The 12,215-nt window shown below is 36.7% G+C and overlaps 1 protein-coding gene across 1 annotated transcript in view; it reads left to right on the forward strand.

Annotated features, from left to right (window-relative positions):
* TTC17 (tetratricopeptide repeat domain 17) overlaps positions 1–12,215 on the forward strand; it is a 62,971-nt gene that overhangs the window by 21,907 nt on the left and 28,849 nt on the right. The window contains 10 exon segments of the mRNA XM_042791293.1: positions 48–192; positions 575–714; positions 958–1,118; positions 1,429–1,541; positions 3,071–3,211; positions 3,666–3,781; positions 4,998–5,172; positions 5,722–5,799; positions 8,021–8,245; positions 10,401–10,587. Coding sequence (XP_042647227.1) covers positions 48–192; positions 575–714; positions 958–1,118; positions 1,429–1,541; positions 3,071–3,211; positions 3,666–3,781; positions 4,998–5,172; positions 5,722–5,799; positions 8,021–8,245; positions 10,401–10,587 — 1,481 coding nt within the window.

Here is a 12,215-nt window from a genome sequence, read left to right on the forward strand (position 1 = left end):
CTATTAATGTCTGATTTTTCTCTTTTCATTTTCTTTTCTTCTTTTAGGCAAAATAAAGATATTGCACTGGTAAATTTGGCAAATATTCTGCACCGGGCTCACTTCTCTGCAGATGCAGCTATTGTGGTCCATGCAGCTCTGGATTACAGTGACTTCTTTACCAGCTATTACACTTTGGGAAATATATATGCAGTAAATACTATCTTTATTTTCCAAGACTTCTGGAAAACTGAATATTATTTAATCTTTGTGTCTTGACTTGTCATGATTTTCTCTTTTACAATGTGTCTTGTGTTCCACATGCATTTCGCACTTAATGCTTAAGATTCTGTCAAGATATTTTCATCCAAATGTCTGTGTTTCCGCAAAGGTTTTTATCTGCACTTGGAAATAAATCACAGGGAAATTCTCCTGTAGCCTTATTCCAGCAGATATAGTGGCTTGAGTTTCAGAAATGACAGGCTGCTTGTTATCACAAATTAAAATTTGAGTTAATGACTTCTTTAAAAATGGAATATTTTTTTATTAAATACTACTGAACAATGGCTAATTCTCTCTCTCGGTCATTCTTCAGATGCTTGGAGAGTACAACCACTCAGTCCTGTGTTACGATCATGCTCTACAGGCCAAACCAGGGTTTGAGCAAGCTGTAAAAAGGAAGCATGCTGTCCTATGTCAGCAAAAACTTGAGCAAAAATTGGAAGCCCAGCATAGGTAACTAAAGAAGCATCCTAGTGGCAGCTCATACAATCTCACTTTTATTGTTCTGTTGCAGCAATTATTTACATTTCAAGTAGAGTAATGATTTTCAACTTACTATGTTTCTTTGACTATGCAATAAAATTATTCATAAGAATAATTTAAAAAAACAAAAGTTGAAAATGTCCAACACTGTAGGAAAAACTACTATTTTAAAAAGTATTCAAAGTAAATATTTTCTACTGTTGAACTTTCAAGATCACTTCAGCGGACATTAAATGAATTGAAGGAGTATCAGAAGCAGCATGACCATTACCTTCGACAACAAGATGTTTTAGACAAGTACAAGCTCATCCAGGAGGAACAAATCTTGAGGAACATCATTCATGAAACACAGATGGCAAAAGAAGCTCAATTAGGTACAACTTTTTAGAGTTCATGCTCATTATAGCAGTGAAGAATGGCACATATTCAGATTAATGTCAGGACGTAACTTCTTTTATATTAAGATGGCCCTGAGTGGCTGTTGTGTTTTGCTTATTAAAACAAGGGATTGTAATATATTCTTGAACAGGGTTTTTTCCGAGTCTTTTAAAGAGCTTCCTGTGTGTTAATTAAATAAATAAAAAGGAATGACTGAATTGGGGGCAGAGGGCTTGTCTGTATGCTGTCTTTGTCTCCTCTGAAACCTCAGTTACATAGTAGAAAAAAATGTTTTGTGCTTTGCAGGGAACCATCAGATTTGTAGACTGGGCAACCAGCAGCATAGCTTGCACTGCCAGTGGGACCAGCCTGTTCGTTATCACCGTGGAGACATTTTTGAAAATGTGGAATATGTGCAGGTTTGTCTGTGAATTGATACCACTGCTTTAACTCACATCCCATTTGCCTTATTAGCAAAATAGTTCCATTTTTTTGAGGCTTGGCAAAGGGTACATTTTGGGTGTGGCAAATATAGTGAGAAATCAATTAGTCTCTTTTCCAGAGTGTAAAGTATTTAAAGCTAGTTTCTTTTGCTAATAATACAAACTGAGATTGACTGTGGATTATAAGCATTTAGAGGGTTTGTTGTATAAAACTGTTTTACTTAAAAGAAAACGGTTAGAATTATTTGAACTGAAAAACTTTGGTTTAGTCCAAAGTCTTAGTTTCCTGTGAGTTACCAGCAACTTGTATATCAACTCCTTTGCTTTTTCAATCTGCACAGAACAGCCAAGTATTTCTTTCTAGGAAATACAAGAATCCCCACCTTGAGGAATTACAGCTTTCTCTTACATAAATATACTACGTTTCAGGCATGCTAGCAAGAGCATAACATGTTTAGTTTTCCAATTTATTTTCCTTTAGAGAGGACAGGAAAAAGCATTCGGCAGCTAACTTTAATGAAGAGACAAAGGTTTTCTAAGCAGTTAGTTTTCTAAGGTACGTGTGGTATATGGAACAAGAATTATTCTTTAGTGAAGAGTATTCCAACATAACATCTTAAAAGTGTGCTTAAGATAATATTGTATCAATCATTTACCTGCACACTGTGATATGACTCAAGCTATGCAATTTTTGCATGCTCCTTCTAATGTAATCTTTTTTCCTAACAGAAGGAGCACAAAACTGCCATAAGCATTTAACAAATGGAAGAGCAGAGCTCAGTGGTGTTGAATCTAGTGAGTGCTTTTGCAGCCCAAAAATAAGGTGTTAGCCCAGTTTTGTGAGTATTTGCTGATTGTGTATCTTGGTTCAGACAGTCCACCAAGGAAATCTGATACAGGAATATTGAGAAGTTTTGAAAGCAAAGTGTATACTAATACTGAAAATCCAAAACAACAGCCACCCAAGCAATGCCACTGCTGTGTTAGAATACAGACAAAAACTGTGGTTTCATTTATTTTGTAGTGTGGAATGTGTTCTGGAGTTTCCCCTTAACTAGTTTAAGAAACAGGAATAATTATTTTTAATTATGCTATGTTTTCTTCTTGGGTGTTCTTCCTATTATAATAATTACAAATTCAGATTATCAAGATAATTTTGCAAGCCATGAGTCTTAGTAACTCTGACTTGAAGTAGAGCTCTGCAGTCTAGATAAGTAGATTTTGTTTGTGATCTGTTAGAACAGTTTACTTGGTACCTTTTAGCATTTTGTTGTTGATTTGCACTTGTTTTCATTGTTGACTTATTTACAACATGAGTATTACTTTTCTATGGTGCAAGTGGATCAGGAGGCTTAAATTTCCGTTTTTTTTCTGCTACCCAAATTTGAGCTCATCAGTGAGGCTTCGCTACATAAAATGTGGAGAAAAAAAATAATGTGCAGAAATTCAGCCAGTAATATACCGTCTCTTTTCTTTACTAAATACTGTTTTTCTGTTGTTTCCAGTTTGGTGAAGACTCTTCAACTTCTCGTATGACATCTGTGAATTTGGATCTTCACGCAAACCAAAGCGACCACAGCCAGTCCTTGCAGTCTTCCCCTGTTGCTCATTCTGTCGTTTCAGTGTGGAGTGTAGAATCCGATGGAGTGAGTGGAGAGGATAAGCTTTGCCCTTTCAAAGAGGAGTTGTGAAAGAGTGAAGCTTGTCCTTGTTTATGTGAAACCTCTTAGCGTTTGGCCTACAGTTTTGATGTGTGGCAGCACTGGAGAATATAGCATTCTGAATTTCTTCAACATATGAACATCTCTGTAGTTTCTGTAGTTTCTCTGTACCATTTTCCCATCATTTGGAACTCTACTACAGCACAGAGGGAGTTGTTCTTACCTACTTTTGTAAACATCTGCTGCAAATAAAGCAGTACAGCTGAGTAGAGATAGAAAACTGAACTGCTGATATTCCAGAAAAGATGAAAAAATAATAGTTTTAAAGATCTCTGCTCTTTTTCTTCCTCCAGATTATTCTTTATGTTCTTACTAACTTGTTAATTAGAATATTAAAAGTGTTAAGAAAATAATAAAAATTAATTCCTTTCCCCCTTAGGACAAACAGCATATTCTTTGGCCTCAGCGATCAGAGTGCATGAAATCTTTCCCCAAAATTCCTGATCCGGAAGAACTGCCAACTTATTTTCTGCCTCCAGAAAATAGGGGATTCAGGCAAGTGTTGATTTTTAAAAATTACATTTGTAAATTTTCACACTAACATCTTACTGAGTATTTTCTTTCTGGAGAGGTGTCATGGTTTGAATCTAAAACACAGCACTGCTCTAGTTACCAAAAAGGAACATTAACTCTATTCCAGCCCAAACCAGGACAAAAGGATAGATATGATTAGTAATCAACAGCACAGATGTGTTCAGGACCTCTTTCTCTGGCCATTCCACAGGAGGAGGGTGTTTTCCTTTATTGTCATCTTTGCTATACTTAACAGTCAGATCCAATTTCATGGTGATTCTGCCCTGACTGTTAGTACAAGGTGAATAGATGAAATATCTACATTATTACTAAAAGAATGAGGATTTAAGCACAAGTCTGAATGTCTTGTAGAGTATTAAAAAGAGAGAGAGAGAGACAATGAGCCGAGCCGAATATCTATTTAATAGCTAACAGTTAACTGTTGCATATTGCATACATCCTCTTAGCTTTAGTTATGGTAACAATAAATTGTGAAGACCAGAAAATACTACAAAAGGATTAGGAGTAGAAAGCCCCAGCTTGTTGCTTTGGGACAGAGGTAGAAAACCAGCTTAGTTGTGGAATAGTCAGTAACATTTCTTATTACATAGGATAAAATAAGTATGTCTGTGTTGCAATGGCTACCTAACATAGATCGATGCAATTTCATAATATCCTACTCACTTAACATTATAATAGCAATAGTAAGAAATCTTTCTTCTAGTCAGTATAATTCTAGTATTGAGCATGTGTTGAAGCAAAGGTTTCCATCCACAAATGTCCTGAAGGTTTTTCCTGAAGAGAAAAAAAAAAAGTGGTCAACTTAGAATGTTCTTCCCCAATAATTTGGCTACCTCTTGATGTTTCTGAAATAAAACTTTAGTTTAAAAAACTTCAGCATTTTCTTTTTCACTTACCTATTTAGTCCTAAACTTCATACAATCCTTATTATCATCTCTACTATTAGCATCTGTATTATTTACAGGTATTCTATGCCTAAAAATGGAAAGTAAAGACCTTATTTATTAATGACTTTTCAAGGGAAGGGTGATCCTTGAACCCTCCTGGTTTGCAGCTCATGTCTTGTGGCAGTCTACAGTATGATGCTTGTCAACTGACACATAGCAGATTCTTATGTTTGTAGCTCACTGACATGTAGCGTATGCTATTAATTTCTCTTGGTTCTCCTTATTGCTAGAGTCCAGCCAATCCTGAGTATCCCAAGAGATGCTGTCGGGCATGGGGAAACCCAGACACCAGACTGTTCTTCCATTACTGATGCTCGTAACAATGAATCTCTGAACATACTGGTCAAGGAACTAGACAGTAATCTAGATTTGAAATTCAAGATGCCAGATGATCAAGCAAGACAAGTAAGAGACATTTTCTTGTTGGTTCTCTTCTGTTTTCAAGTTCTCTTCTATATTGACTTAAAAATCTTACTTAGAAGATGAAAGATTCTGATACTTAAAAGATTACTTGATATCACAAGCCAATCAGTACTTCCAAAAGGGGAGCAATACTTTCTAATAGGGCTGGGAAAGGGACAACTTCTTTCAAATCCTGACCAAAAGCACACAGAATAGAAGATTTAATTTACTATTTGAAATTGCAGCTTTCTTTTAAAATGTCTAACAGTCACTTGACATAATTCATCATCTTGGGGTTTTGAATAACTACTGTATTCTATCAAGTTGGTAACTAGGTTGAGATTAGTCCTTCATATTGCTTTCTGGAGATTGACTGCGTTAATAGTTGCATATTCACATCATCTGTTTGGAACAATTTTTTTTTTTTTTTTTTTTTGCTTTACAAAAGGGAAGACTTAGGGAAATGAGACTTGAATGACCCATGTATATACATATATACTGTAAAATTTATTCAGTTGCTAAAAAAAAAGTATTCTAATCTTTGTTGTCCAGGTTTTACATTCTCATATCAACAATCCAACTATTACACAGGCGAAGATAGGAGCATTTCTAGATCATGCCATGAAAAAGGTATGTCAAAAACTGTAGCATGAGATAAAATCAGAATTCTTATGTGAGGCTTGTTTCTACATTTCTGAAAAAGTTAGTGATGTGCAAGAAATAAGCTTATTTGCTGCCTGTAACTGAGATGAAACTAAGTTAAAAACCCATGTTTACAAGTAAAGCACAACCATCCAGAGAAGCGTCCGTTTAATTTAGCTTAGTGTGGACCAAACAGCCCTGTAATTACCTGTTCTTGTGACTGCAGGACATGGAGCAGCAATGTATTAGCTAATATTGTCAGCCATTTGCTTAAGTGAGAGAAATAGTTTGCAACTACTCCTCCGTCTTTCACCCCTCCCTACATGGCTGCCTTTTGCTCTTCCTCTTCCTCCCCACTAACCTGCCTTGCCCCCCAACCTCCTCCAAAGAAGCCAACCCTCTGTCAGTCTTCTGTCAGGATAATGAGCACTCTGGGGCACAGCATGTACATCTGCATAACACCGTGTGGAATGCCACCTCCATCTTGCGTGGGGCCTTTGAGAGTCATCACAAGTCAAATGATAGGAAGCACTGAGATAGAGGTTGCCTCTTTTTGACGTGCCAAGCTGATATTTCTCAGATTAACTGTCTTGTACAAGTTTTGTCAAGGACAGCAGTGTGTATGTATTGTTTTTAGTCTGAAATCAGTACCATTTACTATGTGCATCTGTCTTACCCAGAAGAAAAATTAACAGTAGGAGTTGATTCCTATTATTAGGCTGTTCAGAACAATCCTAGACATGTCTAATGTCTTACTGTTGCAGTGCATGGGTGTTTTGGTCTTAACTGTAGTATTCTGTTGCCTTCATGCTAAAAGTCTGAACTTCTCGGTCATTGAGATGCTGATGTAAGAACACTGTTGCATCATGCCTGTTCTGCTAATGATAAACTTTCTAGAGCAGGAGTGCCACAGTTGGTATCTTTGTATTGGGAAAGACAAAGTGCTAATAACTTGCTGAGGATTTAGTTAAAGAAAGGTAATTAAGACCTGTGGATGGAGTGTAAATCAGTGAGGAGTTTGGCATGAGTAACATTCAAGTAATGGTATGTATGTGCGTTGCAAAATAGGGGTGATAAGTACTCTTAAAATTATAGATTATGAAAGGTACTCCGAACAAAGAGGTAATATATCCTATTGATATCTTCCAGTTCATCTTGAACCATAGGTAGAACCCTCCTCTGTGAGGTTGTTTTTAAAATCTGGAAGAAAATCTTTGTACATGAACTTTTTCAACACAGTATTACTGTAATGCCAGCTCTATTGCATTAATACAGTATTACTGTAAAGATCCTTATCTATTTCTCTTCTTTAGTCCTAGCTGCGTGTTTCCTACTCATGCATGCATTTGGGTTTCAGACATGTAGGTTGGATTGGACATTAATTTCAGTTGTTGCTTTTATACTTTAAACTGTTTGTAGAGTTGGATAACACAGAATGCTGAAAATATTAAAAAAAAAAGAATGTAAGTGTTTCTAAACCATTTCAGACTGCTCAATCTGAACGTGAATGTTTAAAGTTTTGCTATTTCTCCTCTGGGATGAGTGTCTATTTCTTCTGTTATAAGTGAAAAATGAGGAGGGAACCTGCAGGTATATTTGAGATTTCATCCATTCTTCCACCTGCCCTCACTTGTTGCTTGCTATTTTATAATCTTTAAATAGTATCTAATGCATGTCACCTGTCAACTTTCTTAAGACAAATAGATAACTAAATCTAAGAAAAAACAACTCTGAAACCTTAAATTGTCTGAAAATCTTGATGTTGGCTATAGGAGCTGGAAGGACATCAAACTCCAATTTAAAAGCTGCCTGACCTTCAAATTGTGACATTTCTACATAGGTTGGTGTTAATGTAATTTTGAGACTCTGAAGCGGCTCATAAATGTTGCTTCCCAAAGTGACTTAACCATTATCACTTGTATATTTTAAGGGATCTTGTGGTCACGATATAAGGCATTCATATAAGTAGAATGTGAGCAACAGCTGCAACTAAATTACACTTCAGACTGTAAAGCGCATCAGTTTGAGTGGAGTAGAGCAGATTGACTAATCTGCTAGCGGCCGCAGCGCAGTGTAATTTGTATCTAGTTAATAAGGTGGTATGCCAGGGTGAGTTGTCTTTTTTTTTTTTACCAAAGAGCGGTCAGTTCTGTCTCTGTGAGGCACTTCTCTGTGGGTGTTTTCATCCTTTTCCCTGACTCTCCTATAGCCAGAAGATCCTCTGTGGCTTGTGCTTAATGAAGCTGGATTGTACTGGCGTGCAGTTGGAAATAGCACCTTTGCTATCACCTGTTTGCAAAAAGCATTTAATTTGGCTCCACGTGAGTATCAGGACATCCCTCTGGTCAATCTCGCTAACCTCTTGATTCATTATGGTCTTCATTTGGATGCTAGCAGGCTCCTGCTGAAGGCTTTGGCCATCAATGCCTCTGAGGTAAGATGATGTTTTTTGTTTAGTGGTGAATGTCTTTTCCTTCACTATTTTCTAAATATGCGTTACTTGTGCTTACTTAGCCATGCATGCAGTTCAACTTCCAGCTTGTGATTTGCAATAGATGTTAATTGTCATTTAAATTCTTGCTGAGACTATAAACATCTAGAGCAGAAGTTCTAAGACAGATGACAGACTTTTTGCCTTCCAAAACGTGTATGATCAGCAGTGGCTCCAAGGAATCTAGTCTTGGTGGTTTGGCAACATTTTAATCCAAAATAATGTTGTCAGCACTGTGTCTTGATTTTTAAAACCCTTAAAGTGGTACTTATGTCACCAAGATCTTTGGCTGTATAGACATCTTCCTGTGCCACTTGACTTTTTATCTGTACTGTTTTATTTGTCCCTGGATTTCATCTATATACTTCGGGGAAGAGCTGTGTTCTAGTTGTTCACAACTTTACTTCCAACAATAGATTCAAAACAGGGTTTTGTATTTCTGAATGGTAACATTATAAACATTTTGTTGGTTGTCACCTACATCATGTAGAAGGTCTCTGTGTAAACTGTTTAAACTACTGGACTGGCCAGAACAATTGTGAAAAGGAAGGGGCGGGCGCAGCACAGCTTTTCTCTAGCCAGTAATTTTAGTCTTATGTTTGAGATGCTTCAGTAAGAAGTTCAAGTGACTTTTTCCTGTGCTTCTACTTCTGTAGTTAGATAAACAGAGAGCTTAAACCAGCTGGGCCACCAGTCATCTAGCGCACAAAAAAGCTAAAACCAGAATAAGCTTTTACACTATAGCATTGAGGACCAATTTTGCAATTGTTGGAAAGGAGCACAGCCCATTTGGGTGGCAGGTAAGAGTTAGGAAGGGAACTACAGAAAGAGCTGTGCTTGAATGATGGACCTTGAGAAGAGCACTCGAACGCACAGCCTTGGAGGGGAGGAGGTCCTTAGCACCACGCTGTGTGAGTAGGGCTTTTCTTCAGAAATATTGGCAAGTCCTACCTCATTACAGTAATGCCTGCTCCTGGGTTTTTTGTTTTTTTTTCAGGCCTTCTCAGTCCCGTAATACCTATTGTATCAAAAAATCTGGCAGGATAATTTGTACTTGAATAGTATTTCCTGGAATATAATGGAAAGTAAATAGAAATTAAAATGCATTACAGCTACAGGGAGTGAAGGATGTGCTATATTAGCAAAAGCTTTTTTTTTTTTTTTTTTAAAAATCCTCTTGCTCAGCTTGTACCTTTTTCTGAATGATGTCTAATAATCCAAGCTGAGATGAGTTTAAAAAATCTTAAACTACTGATCAGTCTCCAGATTTTCAGATAATGAATGTGAAATTTCAGTGGAAAAAATGACTGCTAAGTTGTAATATTATAGTAATTATTCTAGCATTATACTGTTAATTGCAGCAAATTACTTTGTGTAAGTGAGAGACTTTTCAGTCAACAAATGAAATGTAATGCTCTACTATGGGCCTATATTAAAATGCTAATTAAATTCTACTGAGTGAAAAGGGGGTTTATAATTTTACTTCCAAAAAAGTACATATTTTAGGGAGATTAGCCACAAGCAGTAGACAAAAATACTAATTTTTATAAAGAATTTAAAGTAAACATAAATGTATCCTCCTAAGCTAGTCTTACATTGGTGTTTTCAGTAACCTAGTTCTGCTTGAGTAAATCCTGAACACTCTTGACAAGTTAAATGCATCTCTCCTGCTAGAACACTAGTAATATTTTTACTGACTTTTTACTGGCTTTTTACTGACTTTTAATCATGCTAAAATGTCTTCAGGCATTGCAGTTTAGTTCTTTGCTACTCTGTGCAGTAAGCATTATGTTTATGGTGGGTTAAAAGTAAGTATTTAATGCTTCATTTCAGCTTGTGTGTCTTTAACAGCTGTTTTTCATCGTAGGAAGATGGAATCCTGAACACAACTTTATGTCAAAACAGCTTTTGTTTAGCACCAATGCATCAAGCTGTTAGTTCTCCGTTCCAAGAATAGGCAGTCCCTATTTAAGAAATATTCTAAATTGTTTCCAGCCAAATTTGGGAGGGTGTGGATTGACAGGGTTTTTTCCTAGTTGTCTTCAGTTTTAAACAGTGAACATACTTATGCTGGGGTATGTTCCTTTTCTCTTTGCAGCCCCTGACTTTTTTGAGCCTAGGAAATGCGTACCTGGCTCTGAACAACATTAGTGGAGCCCTGCAGGCCTTCAGACATGCACTAGATTTGACGACCAAGTGCTTGGAGTGTGAAAGCAGCCTGAAGATGATCCGCTGTTTGCAGTTTTACCCTTTCCTGTACAACATCAGCTCTTCTGTGTGCAGTGGTAAGCAACTGCTGAAAGATGGACTACAAGTGAAATACTATCTATTTGCCTTGGGTGTTACACCTGAAATTCATGATCACTCTACCTTTTTTTTTCCCAAGGATCCTCCCTTTTGCTTTATAGCGCTTTATCCCTATAAGGACCAAGGTTGAGGCACTGCTTTTAATGGAAAAGTTGCAGTCCATTAAGAATTGCTTGAGGATGACTTCTTAAATATCTAGAGGGCTGCCACTGAGTGCAGATTACTTCCGAGTGTGTCAGTCATACCTGAACAGCCTCACCAATGTCCCTTACTGGTATATGAGGAATGCTGCATTTAGTATTTATGGAAGTGCACAGCTACTACTGCTAGGCTACTCAACAGCCCCTTTGCACATCTCTTTGAATTTTACAGTCAGATGGTTATGTTTTCTTAAAGCCGAAGAACTTGTCGAAGAGCAGTTTAGTTTTAATTCATATCCTTTCAGTGTGTTCAGTACTTTGGATATCATTTTCTAGTGTTCAGTCTCTACAGAATAGACTATATTGTGTCAACATTACTTTGATTCTGTGGTGTCTGTGGCCAATGCTCTTAACGCTCCAAAAATCTGTAAGAAGAATGACTTTGAACCCAATCTCTCCCCAGAAAATATTTTAAAATAATTGGGGTAGAATGTTTTATTGTCCTGAGTGGCTACTTGTATTAAAAAACTCCAATAATAGTTTTTGGAGATGATTTCTTTCATTTCAGTGAATCCCGCTGAATATTTCAGGTATTTTGTCTGTACTTGCATATGGCTAATATGCTGCTCGTGAGCAATCTTGAAGAGCATGTATGAATATATTTTGCAATCCCTTCTCTCTCAAATTTTTACTAAGGTATCTTTTCATCTAATCTTTCCTTTGTTTTTAAATGAAAACCTCACATGAGAGTAATGTTTTTGATTTTTAGTATTGCTAGGACTTCCTCTGAATTACGGGTTTTTTAAATGCCCCCTCCAGTGGAAAGACATAGAGAAACCTCCTCTGATTTACCATCTGGAATTATGCTGTCTAAACATAGGCCAGAGGCCATCATATCTCCTGGTATAAAATGAATTGTGCCATTGTAGATGAAATTCCAGGACTATGCCATTAGAATAGTACTATCTTTTATAGCTTTATGCATTTTTGCTCTGACTTGACAGCACATCAATTGTGCAGAGAAATTAATGCTCTTTGGCTAAATGTAGTGCAGTAAGTGGTATTATGGCCCAGCTGATGGGTTTCTTACTGACTTCTATAACATCAGCTCTTACACCTAATACTTTTCATTGAATCTCTTAACATCAGGTTGCCCTTCTTTTAAAAATCCTGACAGATACTGTAAGCAGTAGTGGAACTTATACATTTCATTGCAGGAGACACTTTCACTGTTCTGGAAAAAAAAATTCAATGTTTGTTTGCTTTTTGTTAAGATCTTTAACAATGGCTGTAACTCACAAGGTTAAAATCGTTTCAACCAAACCTCAATGATAGCCACTCTGTTTTGAAGTTAAGCAGAAAGTAATTTAAAATTATATTCACAGAACTGAGATGGTAACGAGCAATGGTGTATTTTTGAACCCCAAAGTGATCTTTTACAACTTTCTTTTCTTTTGTGTGCTTTT

The sequence above is a fragment of the Tyto alba genome, unplaced genomic scaffold (assembly GCF_018691265.1).
Source record: "Tyto alba isolate M040663 unplaced genomic scaffold, T.alba_DEE_v4.0 Super-Scaffold_18, whole genome shotgun sequence".
Lineage (NCBI taxonomy): Eukaryota > Metazoa > Chordata > Aves > Strigiformes > Tytonidae > Tyto > Tyto alba.